The sequence below is a fragment of the Echiichthys vipera genome (assembly GCF_963691815.1).
Source record: "Echiichthys vipera genome assembly, chromosome: 20".
Lineage (NCBI taxonomy): Eukaryota > Metazoa > Chordata > Actinopteri > Perciformes > Trachinidae > Echiichthys > Echiichthys vipera.
The window spans coordinates 20,599,820-20,620,781 of record NC_139845.1 but is presented as its reverse complement, the minus strand read 5'-3'; the positions used below and the strand labels follow the sequence as shown (position 1 = coordinate 20,620,781).

At 39.5% G+C, this 20,962-nt stretch overlaps 2 protein-coding genes across 2 annotated transcripts in view; both read right to left on the bottom strand.

The window, feature by feature from the left end:
- Nucleotides 1-279: 279 nt before the first annotated feature.
- Nucleotides 280-16,379, bottom strand: LOC310962606 (chloride anion exchanger-like; the record flags this gene model as incomplete). Its single annotated transcript, XM_083935111.1, has 19 exons — nucleotides 280-300; nucleotides 2,345-2,475; nucleotides 3,198-3,252; nucleotides 4,900-5,121; nucleotides 5,207-5,302; nucleotides 5,396-5,488; nucleotides 5,573-5,642; nucleotides 6,846-6,952; nucleotides 7,072-7,167; nucleotides 8,455-8,532; nucleotides 8,714-8,827; nucleotides 9,091-9,238; nucleotides 10,801-10,883; nucleotides 11,085-11,237; nucleotides 13,089-13,253; nucleotides 13,342-13,502; nucleotides 13,732-13,842; nucleotides 15,933-16,072; nucleotides 16,252-16,379. 19 exons carry the CDS (start codon nucleotides 16,377-16,379, stop codon nucleotides 280-282), a joined length of 2,172 nt encoding a protein of 723 aa, XP_083791237.1.
- A 2,959-nt stretch (nucleotides 16,380-19,338) lies between these two features.
- LOC310963007 (chloride anion exchanger-like) overlaps nucleotides 19,339-20,962 on the bottom strand; it is a 35,086-nt gene continuing 33,462 nt past the window's right edge. Inside the window, exons 19-21 of the mRNA XM_083935637.1 lie at nucleotides 20,779-20,924; nucleotides 20,612-20,671; nucleotides 19,339-19,659 (exon numbers count right to left, since the gene is read on the bottom strand). Coding sequence (XP_083791763.1) covers nucleotides 19,633-19,659; nucleotides 20,612-20,671; nucleotides 20,779-20,924 — 233 coding nt within the window. The 3' untranslated portion in view covers nucleotides 19,339-19,632. The remainder of the gene's footprint in view (nucleotides 19,660-20,611; nucleotides 20,672-20,778; nucleotides 20,925-20,962) is intronic.

Here is a 20,962-nt window from a genome sequence, read left to right as displayed (position 1 = left end):
TTGTGTATTTCAGACAATGAACACATTTAACACTTTGTCACCAAAATCTTTAATATCCTTGTTTAATCTTGAAAATATATTGTGTTTATCGAAGGAACAGTACGAAAAACGGCACTACAGTGATAAGTCACGTGACAAAGACCTGGTCACCTTAAAGTCACTTGTAACAATAAAAACTTGCCGAGTAGACAATATCTGTAGAGAAAAGAGTACAGTATATTTAACAGCATTTCATGTATCTGTTGTCTTTTTGAAAGGATGTTCCTGGAGACAGTTCTTCTAGAGTCTGGTATCTCTTAACTGCAACAAAAAAGTGTCAGAGTTGTAAAAGTTACAAAGTATAACAAGTAATCATAATTTCTATTATACACCGCATGACTTATCGACTCCATTAAAAGCCTTGTGTTGCATAACTTATTGGTTTGAAGACACAATTGGTCCCCATAAACCCCTTTTAGATCATTAGTTTCAAGGTGGTTTTGTTGCCTCTATCACACTGTGATCTTACAGCATCCTCAGGTATTACTGTTTAAAGGTTGAATATGTAGAATGAGCAGAACCCCACCGCCCAGTGTCTCAAGATCATAGTCGCAACAACAAAAAATAATTCCAGCAGGCGGGTTGCCAGGTTTGTCAGACCGGGTCCAGTAGCCTACAGGAGACCGGAGTCTGTTTAAACCCATCCCCTCCAGCAAATCACACCATAAAAACAAGTATTAGAGGAGTTTGACTGACAGTTACTGTTACTTAGCCGTTACAGCCAAGTAAACATGAAAGTTAGCCTTCTGATCAAGGAGAAACGTAGCCATTTGGGCGTACGTTTTAATGGCGTTGAACTCCTTTCTCTCAGTCCATGGAGTGAATGCTTGGCCTATATTGACTCTGGTTTTTGCCTGTCTCCATCACTCAGCTGCTGGGACAAATAAGCAGCTGCAGGACAAACTCTATTTCACCCAGTGCCATCCTGCAGTAGCTGCACCCAACAACGGACAACCCTGGCAACCTGCAATGCCCAACGCTATTGGCTGCTACAATGGAAACAGAACGTGACAGAAAGTCCTTGTCAAACCCGTTTTTTATGGAAAAGCAATACTTTGATTCTGTACCCCTCAAAACACCCCGTGGGCGTATTCTTTTTTTTTAAATATAGCTTATAATGAAGATTCTACATATTAAACCGTGATATTTATTTTAAGTATGCATTTAAAGTGTAAAACTTCCCAATGAACCAGGCACAAACAACTTCAAATCTAACTTTAGCTACTGTATTGTACTGTATTTATCTACTGTATATATTAATCGTCTCGGGTAGAGGGTTAGGGTTAGTGACCTCCAGAGCCTTTATGTAGCACGGTTGTTTCACAAGCCAAAATTTGTACACTTACAAGAAATATCATATATTCAACAAGCACTGAGCTGTGAAATCTTATTCATGCTCCCCAGAGGATAAAAGTGTGAGCTTCTATAGGAAAGGGGGGAAATGCCAAGCCAGTTAGTATTGGCAGGTCCATGCTGCCCTCTGCTGGACAACTATTATTATATATTATATATAATAGAAGATATACGTATATAATATGCACGCTGAAACAATTTCATAAATAGGATTTTATTATGATTTTTTATACTGACTAAAGACACGCTCCATGAAACGCCTCAATTGAGATACGTTAAGCCCATGTCATTAAAATTGACACTGATAAAATTGACATAAAATTGTTTCTTACAAAAGAAACCGATCATTCATGGTGGTTAATGATGCATTGAATGACCTGCTGTATATGTAAGCGTCCTGAGACTACCTTTGGTTTGATAATAAATTGCCAAAAATAATAGTGAATAATAACTGAATTGAAAAAACTTCATAAATATGAATTTATAATGTATTTATTGTTACTGACTAAAAACATGTACAAGCTCAGATAATAGACTTAGAATTTTCATGAAATAAAAAACGTATGAATATTCACAGTTGTTAATATCATATATATATAATGTAATTCCATTATATATTTGATGAAAACATCAACATTCTCACTATTTCTGAGATGGTAAATATAGAAATAAATCTATAGAAATAACACTAGCACTAGTAATAATCCCATGATAACAAATTGACTTTTGTGGGTATACTTACATATTACTAGCATTATTACAGAACATAGTTCTACATACACCAGGAACAGACCTCTCAATAGTTTGGTATAATAATAATAATAATAATAATAATAATAATAATAATAATAAAGGGCTCTAGATACAATAGAAGCAGATTATACATATTACGTATCCAAGCTCAGCACAGAAACAATACTATAGTATATATCGGATAAGTAGTTTCCCTTACCACACAGCCTTTTCTGTTCTTGTGTTTTTCGAGCACCTCCAGCATAACGTCATGAAGGGTCGGGAAGAACATGGAGGTCCGAATCTCATCATCGAAGAACATACAGCTGTGTAGCTTCTCCAGGACGTACGCTGACATCACATGAGAAGCATGTCAATCAATCCAATTCAATTCAATTTCATTGTGCCAAATCATAACAAAAGTTATCTCAGGACACTTTACAGAGTAGGTAAAGACCACACTCTATGACTTATTTATGATTTACATAGACCCAACCATTCCCCCGTAGAGTACGGTGGCAACGAAAACCTTCCCTATAACAGACAGGAACGCCAGACAGACCCAGCTCGGTGGAGGACGGACATCTGTCTGCACCGGTTAGGGAGGAAGAAAAGGAGAGAGAAAGAGAGAAAAGATGGACAGAGACAGACAGACACAAAGACAGGCAGAGAGAAAGACAGAGAGAGACAAAGACAGACACAAACACAGACAGAGAGACAAAGACAGACACAAAGACAGACAGATGGACAGAGAGAGACAAGGACAGACACGAAGACAGAGAGACAGACACACGTCCAGAGATGCATGCAACCAAAGAGTAACAGTAACTATAATAATAGCTATAGTATTGTGAATATGACTCATATGTTATGGCAGTTAATACAGCAGAATAGTAGGAACAAGCACAGCTAAGGTGATAGAATATGACAATGGTAATAATTATGGTGGCAAACATGATCAATGATGAGTAGTGGCAATAGCAGCTATGATACTGTTTTCACAGTGTTGTGCTCAGTGTGCACACGTCTGACTCTAGGATGTTTTGCTCTTGAGAAACACAATAAAAACTCACCATCACAAGAAGCGATGTAGACATCCACATCAACGCGGATGAACTCTTTGACTGTCTGTGGAGAATACAACGCGGTTTTATGTGGGAAATAATCTGAAGTTTGTTAGAAACTGTTCTAAAATATAGAATTACGTATGCAGCTGATGACCGGTGAGTACATTGGCTCTACTTTAGTGCAGTGTGTCAGGTATATTTTCCTGTCATAAGTCGTTATTGCAGTACAGTATTTAACAAATCCCTACTTTGGTGAATCTTTTCCCTGTTCTTTTTCATTTGGTGGTCCGAACGCTGTCTGGAAAAGTCTTTCCCAAGAAAAATCGGCTGCAGAGGAAGTGATGTCTTTAAATCTTCCAACTTTGTCAACAGAAAATCCAATGAATCAATGTAACAGTCTTGTCGACACTATTGGAGCCTGAATTGAGCTTTGGGGAGTCTTGAGAGGGACATATCATGCTCACTGCTCAACATCAGGTTCATATTTGTATTTGGGATTTCTATTTGAACATGTTTACATGCTTCAAAGTATAAGTAAAAATAATAGTAAACAGTTCGGGCATCTAGTAAGGATGCCCCCTGGGTGCCTCCCTAGGGAGGTGTTCCAGGCACGTCCAGCTGGGAGGAGGTCTCGGGGAAGACCCAGGACCAGGTGGAGAGATTATATCTCCACACTCACCTGGGAACGCCTCGGGATCCCCCAGTTAGAGCTGGTTAATGTGGCCCGGGAAAGGGAGGTTTGGGGTCCCCTGCTAGAGCTGCTGCCCCGCGACCCGACCCCGGAGGGTGAAGACGAGTGAGATGATGAACAACTCGTTTCCCAAATCCAAAAACCAGAGTGCTTAAATTAAAATTTGTGACGTAATCAAGTGTAAACTGTGGAACTTCTCTTTACACTTTCTACCTACAGTATATATAGTGTAATTGTGACCCCACAACATACAGAAGTCCGGACATCTTGTTTGAAGACACAGTATCTGTATACAGGCTGTGTGCATTTCTCTTTTGATTTGGAGTGTCTTGAAACATTGACAGTATCTACATTCATACGTAGCACCTTGAGAGAGGGCGTCGCACCAAAGGGATATTGTCCAAATCAGAAAACAAAGTTCATTTACAGAGGTTGATTCTAGTTCAATAAATCATTTGGATTATTCATATTCACAAAGCTCTGACAGCTGTGTTGCAAACGTTTCCGCTCGAAGCTGCTTCAGATTACGAGCTATTCCAAGGTGAACCTCTGGAAGGCTTTTGTTATGAAACAGCACCAGAAACCGCAGAAGGAACTGCTGCGACACTTTATCAATGAATCGATCCGTTGATCCAAATAAAAATAAACGGAAACTATTTTTACAACTGAATAATCTTTTGAGCATAAATGCCAAAAGAAAATCTCCGGTTACAGCTTTTTGGATGTGAATATTTACTGGGTTTGTTACTCTTCAGTCGCCTTTCCAACATTTTATAGACCAAACTATGAATTTAGAACAAAATATGTAGATTAGTCGATAGTAATCATTAGTTGCAGCCGTAGTTTTATTTGCCAGTGAGGATACTGACAACTTTTGGGCCTATACAGCAACATGTGGACATTGGCGTTTCTTTTTTTTTTTTTAGCAAATCAGTTTTAAATAATAAAGGAGGGCAAATGTAATAAAGACTGAAAACACTAGCGTTTACTGAGGGTGTACCCTGAACGACTTAGTACCGTTTTGAGTCCCTTCAGCGCAGAGATGTCCAGGAAAGAGACAGCAGAGAAATCCAGAATGAGGCTGTGGAGGTCCACTCTGGGAACACTGATGTTAGCCGGAAGCTCGGCGTTCCAGTCCATCCGGAAAGGAAGCTCCGTGAGGGCAGAGGAAAGATCCAACTCCTCCATGTTCATGTGAGACTCATCAGTCGTCTGCCGGAAAAAATCCCTCAAACCTTTCTGTTTGATGGTCGTAGAAAGTAGACTTTAATCTTTTTGGAAGAACACTTTGAAGCACTCGCTAAGTAAATATCTGAGGTCTCACCTCTGTAATGTCATTGTCCTTTTTCTGCAACAATTTCTTGATTTTTCGGAGAGCCTTGTCCCTCTTTCTCAAAACCCTCAGAGGGCTAAACCCAACCTGGAACAAGCACATGTTGGCATTATGTTTTAACATTTATTTTCTGAGAGAAAGGAGCTGAAAAAGAGGAGAGAAGGGATGTGTTGTACATACAGCTTCTACGAGCTTGTCCCTGAAGAACTCGACATTGGCGAAGAAGATCGGCGAGGGTATCCTGAAGATTTTTACCCCCTTCGGTTCGGATATCTGAGGAGAGAAGCACGGTAAAATCCATATGATTCAGAAGGATATCAAGACCAGCGAACAGTTTATTTAATTTCATTTGCTTACATGCAGGTAATCTTTGCAATCTTTGTAGATGTCGGTCCCGGGGATGTTGACCAAGATGGAACAGCGCGGGCTAGAAAGACACAAAGAGGGTCTCCACCACACTACTCATGTTTTTCGATACAAATAACATCACTAAATCTGTCTTTTTACTTTATTTTATACAATCAATATTAGAATTGAATGTCAGTCAAAGATAATTTAGTAATGGACAGTTTTCTTTGTACATTAAATATCAGATCTAGGAAAAACACACCACTGCATGGTACTCACGGTCGACTGGATATGTATAGTACCTGTACTTGGTACTTATTTTGGTACCACCACAGTACTTCTCTCTTTCTGTTTTCACACTTTAGATAGTACCCCCTCAGTGAAGGTGGGATCTCTGCTGATCGCCATAGCAACACCGTGTGAAAGTGCCCTAGCATCATGTTCATTGTCACACTCACTGGATCCTTTCATTAACAATGAAAAATTAAGTCTGCACTTCCTCAATTGTACCATAGTGTGCGCTGAAGTCTACCGTGAGTGTGTGGTCTAGTGTACATTTTTGGCCTAAGGTACCTCACGCACACCCCTATCAAATCCCAATGTTTAAATGTTCCCATTAATAAAACTGTTAATATTATATGTTAATATGTTCAGTAATCTTACTACGACAAATACTTTTAGTGAAGCTGTATATTTCAACCATTTAACCATTACTTTTAGAAAATCGTTGTCTTTTAGATCTCTTTTACTATCACTAATTTATTACCTCTGTGCTCAATTGCTAACTAGTTTTCATGCCTAACATAACTGCTACATGTAGTGTTCAGGTGTAATATAGGTTATTATTTTAATCAAATAATAATTTATATTTTTTCAAGTTAGTTGAGATGCTCCACAATACAAGTAACCCCTGGGAACAACAGGAGTACCCCCTAGGGTACAAGTATTTCTGCTTGGGAATCACTGGTGTACGGCATAGTGTGTGGCATGGTTTTGTGGGCTGCCATTTTTAAAAATATTGGTCAAGTGAATCACAAAATCACACAGAACTTTACCCGAGGTAGTATTAAAAAAGTATCAGGCACTATCCACAACTTTTACCAATGGAAAACCAAAAAAGAAGCAAGTGAGCCGTACTGCCCCTTTAAAAAGGACTAAACGATTTTAGCTGCCCCATGCTGCATAATTACTGTAATTGCGGTGTATTATTTTTCTCATTGTTTCCATTTTTGCAGTCAGTTTGCATATTAAGAAATTAATATCATTCACAACTTGTCATTACAATTGAGCCCTGAAGATGACGGTGAGCAGCTCCACCCCCAAGCCCACCGCCAGACCGAGATCCAGCCCCAGCAGGATGGCAGCCAGACATGTCCCCACCCACACCACCTGCAGACAAACACCTGAGGTCAAACACTGAAAAAGAATAGACTGGGCCAAATAAATGGCCACGTTAATACTGTACATCTTAGTCTGGATTTGAACTATGACACATTTTGTACACCTACACATTCTGGTTTGTCCCTCCTCCACAAGTACCAGATTTCTTTGAACTGCATCAGCATGCCCTTCAGGTTGACAATGACCAAGGCACCTAAGACAGACTGGAGTGAAGTCAATTTATTATGTGTAAGAAAAAAAAAGACTTTTAGACCTTTAGATACACAATCACAGCTGAGCTTACTCCCATATATTAATAGATGTGGCATTGCAAAGTCTCTCTGCATATAATGAACTTAAAACAAAATGATGGTTATATTTGCAGCATAAGCCATCACCTTACAGAGTTGAGTCTCACCCATAGACTGTATAAAAAATGGATGTAGCCTCTTTGGCGAGGTCCGTTCTCTCTATTTGATCCAATCATATTGGCCTCTGGGAGCCGCCATCTTGTCAGAACTTGACTCCTCCTCCTCATTTCCTCTTACCAAAAAAGTGCATGAAGTGACGATGGGGGAGGGAGATACGTCTGTCTGGCTGATTTATACTAATGTAATAAGCCACATTAGCTCCAACGCCCGGGAGATAGGCTAACAGAACACGCTGCTAGATAAACGGGAGTGAGAGAAAATATTGAGATTTTTTTCTGGGACCAGGGGGGAACAGGAGTAATTTTTTTAGATTTGTAAAGGGAACGTGATTTTTTAGAGAGTAGAGACTGACACCGATTACACCGGCTCGGCGAGTGAAGTGCAGGCAGCATTTATGATCTATGATTTAAACTGATATTCAACATAGTCTCATGCTCATAGACTGTTAAACACCGACCCTCACAGCCCGAATCCTCCCGGTGCTCCAGATTAGCATCTAGTGTATGTGTCAGCGATAGTAAGCTATATTCAAGTCATGGTGCAAGTGCAGCTATTTAATAAGCATAACAGACCTAACGTTAACACGTGTGTTCCTAAACCATCTGTGTGTACAATTGACCGAAGAGCAAACCATCTTGTTACTTATGGAAACACCACCACATGAATGACCACAGTCCAGGTCGAGATGACGGAGTTAGCATGATGCTAATCCTGACAACTAGCCTCCGAGGAGAAGTGATGTCAGGGGCTAGCTGTCACTCGAGAGGTCACACCCCAAATTATTCATAAACTTTAACCTCCAATAAAATAAAAACTATACTGGTAAAAAAGAAAGTCACCCCCCTCAGTGTTGTCATGGAGATATGACCTACACATACATACTAGAATGTTTTTTTTTGTACCAGGCCTTAAACAGGTTTAATTATGCTGTGGAAACAGCCTGTTTAACACGGGGGTCAATGAGAAACTGCTCTATTATGCAAACTGCAAACTAGTGGACAAAACTGCAGTCTTTGGCAGTCTTTGGCACTTCCCTGTTGGATCAACCACGAAGTCTCTGTGGTGGGGGCTTGGTCTCACCCTGGGAAGGGGCTCCAGCAGGAAGCCGAGTGCCACAGTGACAATCATCGCCATCATGGCTGAGATCAGCCCTGCAATCTGCATTTGTAAAAAAAAGTTAATGTTTCATTTTAATGTGCCAGTGAAGGAAAAAGGTTGTCATATAAACCAGATTGTAAAGCAACATTACAGGAAATGTTTTTGTAGACAAATACATCTGTGTGTTGTGACCTAGTAAAAGTTAGTAATGGAGGTAACAGTAAAGTTTGTTTTTTCTGACCTGTGTTCTGCCTCCTGAACTCTCCTGCACAGCCGTCCTGGAGAGTGCTGTGCTGGCTGCAAACGACTTGAAGCTTGCTCCAAATATGTTGCTGACTCCAAATGCAATTAGCTCCTGGGATGGAATTACAAAAAGTTCAATAGATAACTGACCGAGTATTGAAACTGGCACTGAAATGTTTCCTTTGTTTTGACTTTAATGATTCTGTTTAACCTGCTTTTATACAGGTAACGTGTGAAAGCAATATTCAACATCATTTTATATCTTCATGACCAAAATTATGAGGGGTCTTATTCTCGTATCAGTAACCAATTAACTCTCCCTTTTCCCTCTGCCAGAGCCAAACAAGGATAGACAGGGTAATATGTGTAACTCACCTGATTACCATCAATGGTGTAATCATGTTTGATAGAGTAGACTTTGGCCACAGAGAAGGCAACAGCAAACCCCACTATGGCTACAGGAAAGGCCTCCACAGCACTCTGCTGCCAGACTTCCATATTGGGTGCAATGGGAGACTCATACCTGAAAGATATTTGTGTTTAAATGGGCATTTATAGGATCGGAACAGTGGGGGAAAGTAGCTATGTATATTTCAAGTATTTTACTTAAATACAATTTTGAGGTACTTTACTTGAGTATTTCCATTTTATGCTACTTTAGACTTCCACTCTGGAAATATTGTACTTTTTACTCCACTAGATTTATTTTAAAGCTGTAGTTACTTTTCAATATTATATTTATAATATTGTACTGAAAACACATTGCATAGTTAATGATTAAACCAGTGGTTCCCAACCTTTTTAGCTTCTCACTCCTTACAAAAAGATGTGTCTAATTAGGGGCCCTTGTCTCTCAAACATTTGGTTTAATAAAACAAAAACATTTGAAGTATCATTCAATACTAGAAAAGTCCATAAAATGAATAGAAATTTGTTTAGCAGAACTGTGTTCTTTTTAATTTCCTACCTTTAATCCCCTCTTGACCCCTTCAGATTTACCTTGTGACCCTGGGGAGAGGGCCTGACCCTTGGTTGGGAACTACAGCATTATAGGTCACATATTGTCAAATTCAGATTAGTTGTAATATTCATTATAAAGCAGGAGGAGGTGCTATGTAAATAATGTGAAAGTATTAAAACGCCTGATCCACAGAGAAATGTACACAGCCCCCATTTTGTAGAAACTGAACCGTTAAACGAGCCGTCAGGATTTCTGTACATTTGTGATGTCAGAGCAATGCTAAATATAGGTATAAAGTTGTGCTACATTGTCGTTACAGTCATTCCCCAACTGCAAAGATGTGGAGAGCACAGATGTGTAAGACCCGGAAACACTGACCAATTAGAGTGGACTGGGCTTTTTCGGGAGGGAGAGTTAAAGAGGCAGGCGCTAAAACGGAGCATTTCAAGGCCTTAACACTCTGTGAGCAGGACAAATAAACAACATGAAAATGTGAAATGGTTGCCTGTGAATATTCATAGCAGCAGATAAAGAGTTACGCAGTCTAGGGCTTTTATTGTAAAAGGTAAGAACGGAAAAAGTGGATCTGGTATGCTCTGTCATTGTCAAGGATGAAAGGAGTCTTGTTTTGGAGTATGGAGCTCCATTTTGTTGTTTTATAATCATCATAAGCATACAGCGCAACGTGACTGGCTGAGCCTTTTAGTTGCTGTGTAAAAGCTCAGAAAAATGTATCTTGTTCCAGTAAAAGTTTTTTTTTTTCCGCGGCGTTATATTTGCATTCTGTGGGGAAGGTGCTTCGTAAAAATGTCCATGCAAATGAATTGCACTGAGAAACCCCCAGTGTGTAAAGGCCTTCATACAGAGGGTGAATACAGGTATATTCAGACGTGTTTAAACAATACGCAGAACCTGAAAATGAGCGTAATATGAATATTTCTCTTTAAATACAGTAGTATACATTTTATACTATACTACATTTTAAATACAGTAGTACACATTTTGCTGATGTGTATTGTACTTATTTAGGTGTGAATTTAAATCCAGTACTTTTACATGTAGGAAAGTATTTTACGTTTCACAGTTTTGACCTATAATCTACTGATGACGTGTATGATACTTACCCACTGACCATTTTGCCAACAACGTCAACGTTATAGCTTGCCTCAAAGTTGAAGCCATAGGACACTCCACAAGCTATGATAGTCTGTGTGAGCAGGAAAAACACCAGAGGGAGATAAACAACTCTCAAATACCAGGTATCAGAGCTCAAATGCCCCACATAACTGTATTACCACACAATAATGTTGCTAACTAACAAATAAACTGTTATACAATGGGAAAGTAATGATGTAAAGTATACATGATTTAAAGTTAATGAGATAAGTGTGCAAGAGGTTTCCCTCACCATGATAACCTCTATGGGGATGGGAACAGGCAGCTTGGCTTTGTATCTTTCATTCAGCTCCTTCACAATGAACACCACCACCATGATCACGATGGACATCACCAGGTCACAGATGTTGGTGGAAGTTATCTGAACAAAGATCGTCTCCAGGGTCTGCACCAAACAAGCAGACACACATTACTTTTTGTGCATGATGAAAAATGTACAGCTTAACAACATTACTAGACAATTATCTGGACTGTCAGTTAACCCAAACCACATTTGAGAGGGAGCGTACCTATGTTCCCCGGGTTCCCCCTTTTTTTTATTAAAAAAGGTCAGACGTTCCACACTTTTCACAGAAAGGGTCCTATGATCCCCGGTCTGTTATTTATTCCACAATTCATTCCCCGGCAAATAGGCCTATGTAGACCCTAACACTACCCCCAAACCCTGACCCTAACCGTAACAAAATGCTGAATTGAATCCGCGAAGGCAGGGGCTTATGCGACCGGGGGAACATAGGACCCTTTTCGGTAAAAGAACTTATCTACTGAAACTTTCCCAAGTGGACTGGAATTTTTTTGGAATGTGGAAGTTTGAATGAATTGGCTAACTAGCTATCTGCCAGTTTAAGCTAGCAACCTAGCTGTGCATGCACTCACACAGTGTTTCCAATTCTTCTCCGTAGACATTAAAACATTAAACATTACATTCTTTTTTACAAATATGTTATCTGTATAATATTGTTGTTGTTAAATATGTTGTGTGTATAGCTGGGGTATGAAACAAAAACAATTTCCCTCTGGGATTATTAAAGTATTTCTGATTCTGATTCACTTAATTCTCTGATTTTAAAGGAATAATCCAATATTTTTCACTTTCTTGCTATGAGTTGGAACCAAAGACTGTACAATATATGGGTTCTCCACAATGTCACATAGGGCATAGATTTCTGAAGAGATGGGAAGCTCAATGTGGGTGTCTCCGGCCGTCTCTATCTTGGCAGTACCTGCTCCTCCTATCTCCCAGCTAATCCAAAAATTGGCGCGAAGGTGACACATGGATGGAGCTGAGGTGAATCTATGCAAGCCACCTGTGACGGCAGCCAAGCCCTTAATTATGGAGAACTTTTAGGCTTAATAGAATTTAAACAGGTGAGTTAAATATTCATATATATTCAGTTGTCATATAGGGCTAAATAATGCTATAATATACAGAGAAAAACATTGTTTTAGACTGTAAACATGTTTATTTCTGCTCTAAAGTTGGGCGTGGTGCCAACACGGGGCTCTGTGGGGATTGACTCACTTTTGGAGCCAGCCTCAAGTGGCCACTTTATGAACTGCAGTTTTTGGCAGTTTTCGAAACTTGCTGCCTGGTTACAAGATGCAGTCTCATGTTTGTAGGTTTAGTTTAGTTTAGTTTAGTTTAGTTTAGTTTAGTTTATTTAGTTTATTTGTTTCAGGGACCATGTACAAAATTCATTGGTTACATAGTGTAAAAGGACAAATAACCAAGTCCAGTTGCTTTTGACTGAAATTGCTCTGGGGATAACGAGGACCTGGACAAATGAAAACATTCACAGGCTGAGTGTAAAAAGATGATTTGTACCAGATTCTATCTAAAAGCTAATTTCCATCTGTAAATATGAAGCTAACTATAGCTAGCTTTACATAAAGACTACAGATTCAAAATGTTCATTTTTGAATTTTGGATGTACTGATTGTGTAGACAGAGTCAGGCTAGATCGATTGTATTCCTAATGTCTTCTTTATCCATTTTGAAAGTTAAAGTTTCTTCGAGTCATAACTTTTCCAACTTGTCTGACTAGAAGAAAACTTTAACTTTCAAAAAGAATCAGGCTAGCTGTTTCCCATTGTTTTCAATCTTTGTTCTAAGCTAAGCTAAGTGGCTGCTGGAAATAGTTTTATATTACATGAGCAGAGTAGTCAATAAAAACTAGTCCAAAATATAAAACTGCATAGACAGTAATAACATAACTGTCAGGTATCCTAGACTTACATATATGAGAGAGAGTGGACCACTGAAGCCTGGAACAGTCAGCCCTAACACAAACTTGAGCTGGGACACCAGGATGTGGACAGCAGCTGCTGTGGTGAAGCCGGATACCAGAGTGTCGGACAGGTACACAACAATAAAGCCCACCTGCAGAACACCCATGGCCAGCTGCAGAGCACAGAAAAGAGCTTAGTTTGAAAATTCTTCCCAAACATGCAGTATGGTGTGGTAAGGTATGGTATGGTGTCAAATGTACCTGGAAAATCCCCATGAGAAAGGTCATAGAGGAGGCCACCAGGACTCTCTGCTGGTCCTGGGTTAGGCCCTCAAAGCCGGTGATGTTGGCTGGTGGTCCTTCCTCTGGGACCAGGCGGGTCACCACGGCTCCCACCATTAGGCTCAGGACTGGGAAGGAACCTGCATAAAATTGGAAGTGGAGGGGTGGGGAGACACTGTTAAGCCATTTCATACCCAAGCTTATCTCTTCTTGTCAAAACAATAAGCTCCATAACTTTTCCAAACAGGCATGTTTATGCTTGATGACAGAAAAACTGTTTTATTACTATGGGACAAGTTTATCCCAAAATGCTATGCATTTCACTTGTTATACAGAAAAAAAGAAAATATTATACAAAACATGACTTACCTACAGATATATGTCTTGAAGTACCAAGGAAGAAGTATGTAAGCATGGGGAAGAAAGCTGTGTAGAGGCCGTAGCTCGGTGGCAGTGAGGCCAGCAGGGAGAAGGCCAGTCCTGGGGGAGACCACAGCAAAGATAAAGAACACAGAATGAAGATATTTTGCACATATATCAAAATATCTGAAAAAAACAGATGACGCAAACCGTGTTGTTTTATTGTGCTTTATTTTTCTTTTTTAAATACCTTATTTTCTGTCATCTGAGTAAGCAGTAGCACTAATAATCCTTTTTAATAGCTAGCATGTAGAGTTTATTATTATTATAGACTGATTGTTCCTGTTTTCATTTAACTTTCAGATGTAGTGTTTGTCCGTTTAACTGTAAAACGGTTGCTGGGGAATTATGGAAAGGGGTGAAAAGAACGAAAAAAAAAAAAAAAAGAACGGTGAAACTGTAGAAAAACGTTGTCCTGACATCACATCCGAGCTGCTCGCCTCTGTCCCACTGGCCTCTGTAACTCAATACGCATTCTGCATTTGTTTTTGTTTTTTTTGTTTTTTTTTTGGGGGGGGATTAAATGTTTTCTTGGGGCTTACTTTCTATATTTGTAGTTTCCAAAACTTCTAAGTTATTAAAATAACCAAATTCTGTGGCCACGTAGTGTCACACCGCGGTGAGAGGTGTCCTGCCTGGGTTTTTTGTCTTGTGAAATTCTTGTTTTATTTTGAAAGATTAATCTGCCTCTGGTTCCAGGTCACTTGCCCTTCCTCCTGTGTCACCACTCTGCTGTGTTCCCTCATTCCCTGAATTTGTCCACCTGTGTCACCCTCCCTCATGTGTGTATAGTCCTCTTCTCCCCCTGTCTTGTTGCCAGAGTATAGTGTCTCGTCGTGTACCTCCAGACATTACCACGGCCTTGTCTTGTCTCCACATATTGCCTCACTAATTTCTGCTTCCTCGTTCACCTCTGAAGAAGAGTGATTTTTTTGTTTCTTAAAGTTTTAAGTTCAAATTTAGTAGCTTGTTAAATTTCATAGTGCCTTTGTTTTTTGATTTGTACTTTCTTTAGCTCTGTGCAGCATGGGTTTTTGTTTATTGCCTTTTGTTTTCTCCTCACTGTGAGCGATATTCTTTTGTTTAACTTTTCATAGATAGTATTTCAGATCAGTGTATTCATTGCCTGTTGTCTTTTCCTCCCTCTGGAGCGATTTTCAGTTTGTTTATGTGGTGTTTCTTGCCACAATTGTTTTCTGTGTTGATTCCCTCGTCTGAACTGACCAGTTTAGAGTTTTGTAGCCTGTTTGTATGTCGCTCTGTCTTAAGGTGAAACAGTGTGTCAGAAACAAAGTCTGCATTTACTGTTGCCTTGTCCTCCTTTTGCCCAGGCTTGTTTTTTGAATGTAAGTGGTAAAATTGGATAAAAAATTCTGGTAGATAATATTTGGTGCTGACATACATTAGACCAAAACAACAGTCTCCAGCCAGGCTATCCTGACCATACTACTCTTAATGGGACACCAATTGAAAGAGTAGCCACTTATAAATACCTTAGTTTATGGCGTGATGGCACGCTTCAAAAAACATATTAATGAACTGACTAAGTCCCTAAAATCAAAACTAGCATTTTCTATAAAAAATAAAGCATGCATTACCCAGAACTCAAATTATCCGGTCAACCTTTTTATCTGTTATGGATTATGGTGGGATTGTTTGTATGTCTTAAACTTCTTGATGCAGTCTATCATTCTGCTCAGGTTTATAACTGGGGATGGCTTCAGAAGATATCGTTGTTTGTGAGAAACTTGGGTGACAGTCTTTGGTGGTGAGAAGTGAACAGCACTGTCTATATTTGTCTAGAGCTCATACTAATCCATACTATCTATTCTTGTACTTCCTTCTTGCTGCAACTCTTTCCCTGTGTGGGATCAATTAAGTTTTTGGCTGCTGCAAGCAATACGAGAAGTACTCACTACACATAACACGGTCTAAAATGAGAAAAAAAGGAAATATCTGATCAAAGAATATGTGCAGGTATAAGAATCTATTCATTTACTTTACGTTTTAATGGCAGTGATTACAACAATATTCTGAGACAATGATGTTCATACAGTATAGGAAAGGGTCAGTATGTTAACATTTTCCGTATGGAAGCATGGACACAATTTTTTCATAAAGTTAGCCGAATGGTTTTGGTTACTCCTCACCTTGCATAATGGCCACCAGTCCAGTGCTGATCCCAGACACCACGTCCCCCAGCAGCCACTCTCTGACTCTGTAGATCCTCATCCAGCCAATGATGGGCAGAAGAGAGAGCACTGCATTCTTGGCACGTTTTGAATCACAGCTGGTTGTAACCGACACATGAAGCTGTTGCACTTTGTCTACTAAAGATTGCGACTTTAAAGAATTTTCCTAAGACACAATTTACACAAAGCCTCATAATCAGAGTATTATTTTGCAGAAGATTTCAAATCCAGTTATTAAGACAATCAAAGGAGCTTTAAAGAAGCAAGGTTCACTTACGTCAGATAATCTTTGACATGGGACAGGAAGGTTTTGTGCAGCCTGTATATTTTCTCATGATCTTCAGCAAAGCTGTCCTCAGAGTACACAGATCTGGCCACTGTATATTGTTTCCTCAAAGTCACCATCCTCACACCTCAGGTGTCTAAGGAACCCCAGTATAATGTGAACGGTTCTGGAGAAAGAATCCTAGAAGAACCTTTGCCCGTTACAATCTTGTGCAGTACTGTGAGTGTGTGTGTGTATCTAATCTGTGATCTGAGATCAGTCTCATCACTTGTTTTGTGTCTTAGCTCTGTTCAATCATTAACACAGATTTATGATTCATTGTGTTCATATGGCATTTCATTTTATTTCCGTTCTTTGGTTTAGTCACTTTCGAGCTGAAAAGACATTCCGAAAAACCAAATGAGAGATGTCCACACATGGGGAGAACATTTAGGCTTTTAGACTGCAGATTCAATGATGCACAGGCGGGGCAGGAAGGTGTTCTTTCAGGGTAGATGACAGGTCAACAGTAGATGCCAAAAAAGAAGATATACTGTAGAATTGGTGTACATCATCTGAAAGCTGAAAACCTGAAGAATAATTTGAGATGTGGCTCAGTGTATTTTTCTTGTCATAAATATGTAGCCTAAGAAACATTGTGGTTTGGGCAGGCACCAATTCAATGTTGAAAGTGCTCAGAACATTAGGATGCGTGTCCACTCTCAAGCGAAAACACACCAAGCAGCAGTGAAGTGCCATGTAATGTCTATGGTGTCCAAGTGGGGCCAAACTAAACGTTGGGAGTAGTTTTACTTTTAGCAGGTGCTGCAAGATAACGCCCATAACCAATCATTAACATAATCCTGTGACTCCTGAATTTCTCCCCGTTTCAAACACATGAACACGCCTCTTAGCTACAGAAAAATGTAATTATTGCGGCGAGCAGCAAGCGGCTATCTGCTGCTATTGTTTTTAGCGTCATGCTCTCATGTCTCATAAGCGGTTGCGGCAATTCTTGGGTTGTTAACATTTGTTACACATATTAGGATAACATTTTTACTGTTTTTTACCAATTAAGAATCGCTAAAAATGTTCACAAATCCCTCCAAAATATCACATTAAGACACCCAGACACCATAGAAAAATCCATGCTACCCCATGTGCTGCCCAAAGAGACCTGTCTTTATTAAGTTTTGGCAAGCTCTTTTTTACAGCCAGACTAAAAGTCTCGATCTCATATTACACACAGTAGCTGGTTGGGAATGGCTGAATAAAGCTCTTAAGTTTGACTCTTTGAAATCTTAGCAGCTGTAACAAGTAGGAGACAGAGAGTAGCAGTGGAACAGTTATTACTCAGGCCCAGGTGTCCTCTGTGGTATTCTGATTAAACATGAGTTGCTTGAGGAATATTCATTGTGTATACACAACAGAACAAAATGAATGACAAATAAAAAGTTAGAAAAAGAAAAGATTTTGATACAGAGATCCTTGTCAGGACATGGCCTCAACATCCGGTAAAACTTGTTTTTTCAGTTTATGTCATTAGAAATTCATTCGTGACGAAATAACTAACAATGTATTTCTATAGTTTAGAAAAACATGTTCCCCAAGCCCAATCCCACCACCCTGGAAATCCAGCCGCACAGCTAGCAAATTTCAATTGGCTCTTCTGCAGCCTCTGGGCACGAAACAATGGAGATCACTAACTATGTCAAAAAATCCCAACTCACCAATCACATTGTACTATCTGTTATGGGCAGGTGTGACCAGATGATGACAGTTCTGTGGTGTCAAAGTCGGCTAGAAACACCACCTGGTTCATTGCTCTGATTGGTCGTAGTCTTTCATAGTGCTGTCCAGTTGCGTGCAGTGGTGTTTTGAAATGCATGCTTTGGTGCCACACCTTGAGTTAAGAAGATCTATTGCTCATTGCCAGACCCTACGTCTTTTGTCTTGTTCTTTTTAAAGTTTAAAAAGTTTGTTATAAAAACAGCAAAGAATTTTCTGCTTGGCCAAGGGGTCTCTCTGGGGTCAGAAATCGCAGTCATCCTGGCTTTCAGCCAAGCTGTTGCTGCAACCAATAAGCCAGAAAGAGCCCAGAGCCCTCCCTTCACAAAGAGTTTATACAGCAATAAAGTTCAATGGGTTGTTGTAATTGGTTCAGAATGTTGCTGAGGCAGTTCCTGGTTCAGGCTTTGGAATGTCAATCACTCCGGGACTGGCTCTAATTCATTCCTGAGGTGAATCCTCCGCCCCCTGGTCACACAGTTCCTCCAATGAACTACCAGGTCCTGTAGAAATAACACTCCCTACTCTGTAGCTTCCGCCTCCTGGGGCCGAACCCCCCTCATTACTGCACCTAGTTTTAAACTTGAGCTTATCTGCAACATCCTTAAATCAAGCCATCTGTGTTAAATTGATAATAATGTGAAAGCATGCTAAAAATGTTTTATTTAACTTCTATACGTACACAGTGAGTAACAACAAAACTTAAATTATACTGTGACAAAAATACACACTTTTGTCGTGCATGCAGCGTTCATCAATTATGATAGGGTTCTGCTTCTGCGCATGCTCTATGGGTTATAACTCCCCTCTGCACTCCGCACTTTCAATATAATTGGTGTTATTTTGATCAGTATTTGTTAAAAAAGCTGTTTTAATGCCTTCACCCACCGTACTGCCCCAAGCTAATCTGTGTTAGCTATGTCCGGCTGTTAGTGAATCTCCCTGATTTCTCTGTTAATAGCTGTTACATGAAAAAAAAAACTGTTTCGATGACTTATTTGTTGTATGTAAGTGCTGAAAGGGACCATGGGATGATTTTGCCCAGGAATTACACTTTAATCAACACACTAAGTGCCACAGTAAGCCTGGTGCTGTCCGAGCCTGTTGGGAATCCAGCCATGATGTCCATTGAGACAGTATTCAACATATTTTAGCAAATAAATATTTTTGCTTGCAAAAAACACACATCGAATGTCATTATTTAGAGTGATAAAATATTTATTTCAGAATTTCCTTCACTGAACATTCATTTTGTTTCACATTGCTTTAGTCCCAAACAGAAAACATTATTTTGAGAACAGTGTGCCAAGAAGTTGATTTATTGTCATTATCATGAAAATATAACTATACAACATGTAAAATATATTGCACCTAAACCAAATTCACTATATACAGTATAAAAAACATCAATACCATGACACGAGCGGTCTTACATTACAGTAAATACTGTATATGTAAACTGAGATTGTCAGATTTATAAAGTCATCAACAGTTCTCAACTGTTATTCACTACATCAGTGTATTTTACAACATGATCTGTAAAACATGTCCTTATTTTGTCTTTGGTCCTTTTCTCCCCGAATCTATCATCTTCTCATTGTGAAGTTAGAACCTGGTTTCAGGATGTGAAGCCTGTGGGTGAAGAAGACCTATTAAAAATGTTCCACCAGAGCTCCATTAAAGACCAGTGTGTAGGGTTTAGGGTGAAATACTGTCAGAAATGGAATATATTATTCACATGTATGTTTTCATTAGTGTATAGTCGTCTGAAACCAAAAATGGTTGTGTCTGTATCTACAAAGGTGGGCAGCCCATTTCCACAGAGGCCTCCATGTTGCACTGCCATGTTTCTACAGAAGCCCAGAACAGACAATCCAAACACTGGATTAGAGAAGGCCTTTGGCATTTTTATGTTCCCTGAAGGTCACCATAGTAGGTTTTGGCAGTATCTATTTTTTGTTTAAAATAACAAAACAAAAAGTTTAAAAACTGTGCTGCTGGTGAAAGAAATCATGTTTTTTTTTCCCAAAACATTGATGTATTTGACCCGATCCATGACTGCCCCGTTAATTTTTATTTGTTTTACTTTTTAAAATCACATTTTTTAAGAGCTGCGCATAGCACATTTATTCACTCACCACCTGAAACACTACACATGGGCCTTTTTACTAGGCCTAGCCCTGTGCGATATCCCCACCAAGTTGCCATCTTTCTCAGCTCAGCTGCCAGTTTCACCAGCAGAGATTGACAACATATCACAGTAGAAAGAGGAGCGTATGTGTTTTTGACGGTATTGAAAATTATACAGTTGGGATTTCTAAATACCAACATTTTGATACTGCCCAAACCTATACCATGGTTCAACAATACAGCTAGATGCTACTAAATCTTACACACTGGTCCATACATGCATCACATTTTTAGAATGAATATTTCAGGTAATAAAGATATATATTGTATATTGATAATATTTTGTAGCTTGTGTATGTTGGTCTTCTCTGATAGATGAGATGAAACCAATACCAGGAAGTATAGGAAATGGCTAAGTAAAGGAAGTGAAACCCGAATAAAAATTGATACGTACATTTCTATCTCTGCTCCTCAAACTGTTCGCAGGGTGGTGAACAGTGACTGTTGTAAGAATCTGCAGGACAACATGAAGAGTGTATTATTCTGTATTCACAGCCCCAAAGCATCCTTTAAATATCGTATGATGCTATGTTTCACTTAATAACAATGTGTCTTCTTTACCTTGTCATAGTCGGATTTCTTTTCTGTAGAGTCAGGGTGTTTCTCAAGGATGTGCAGCATGGCGTCATGCAGAGTCAGGAAGAACATTGTCGGCTTAACTTCATCATCAAAGAAGCAACAGTCATGCAGTTTCTCCAGGATGTAACCTACAGGTGAGGAGAAGAGGTCAGTCAGAGCTCTTCAG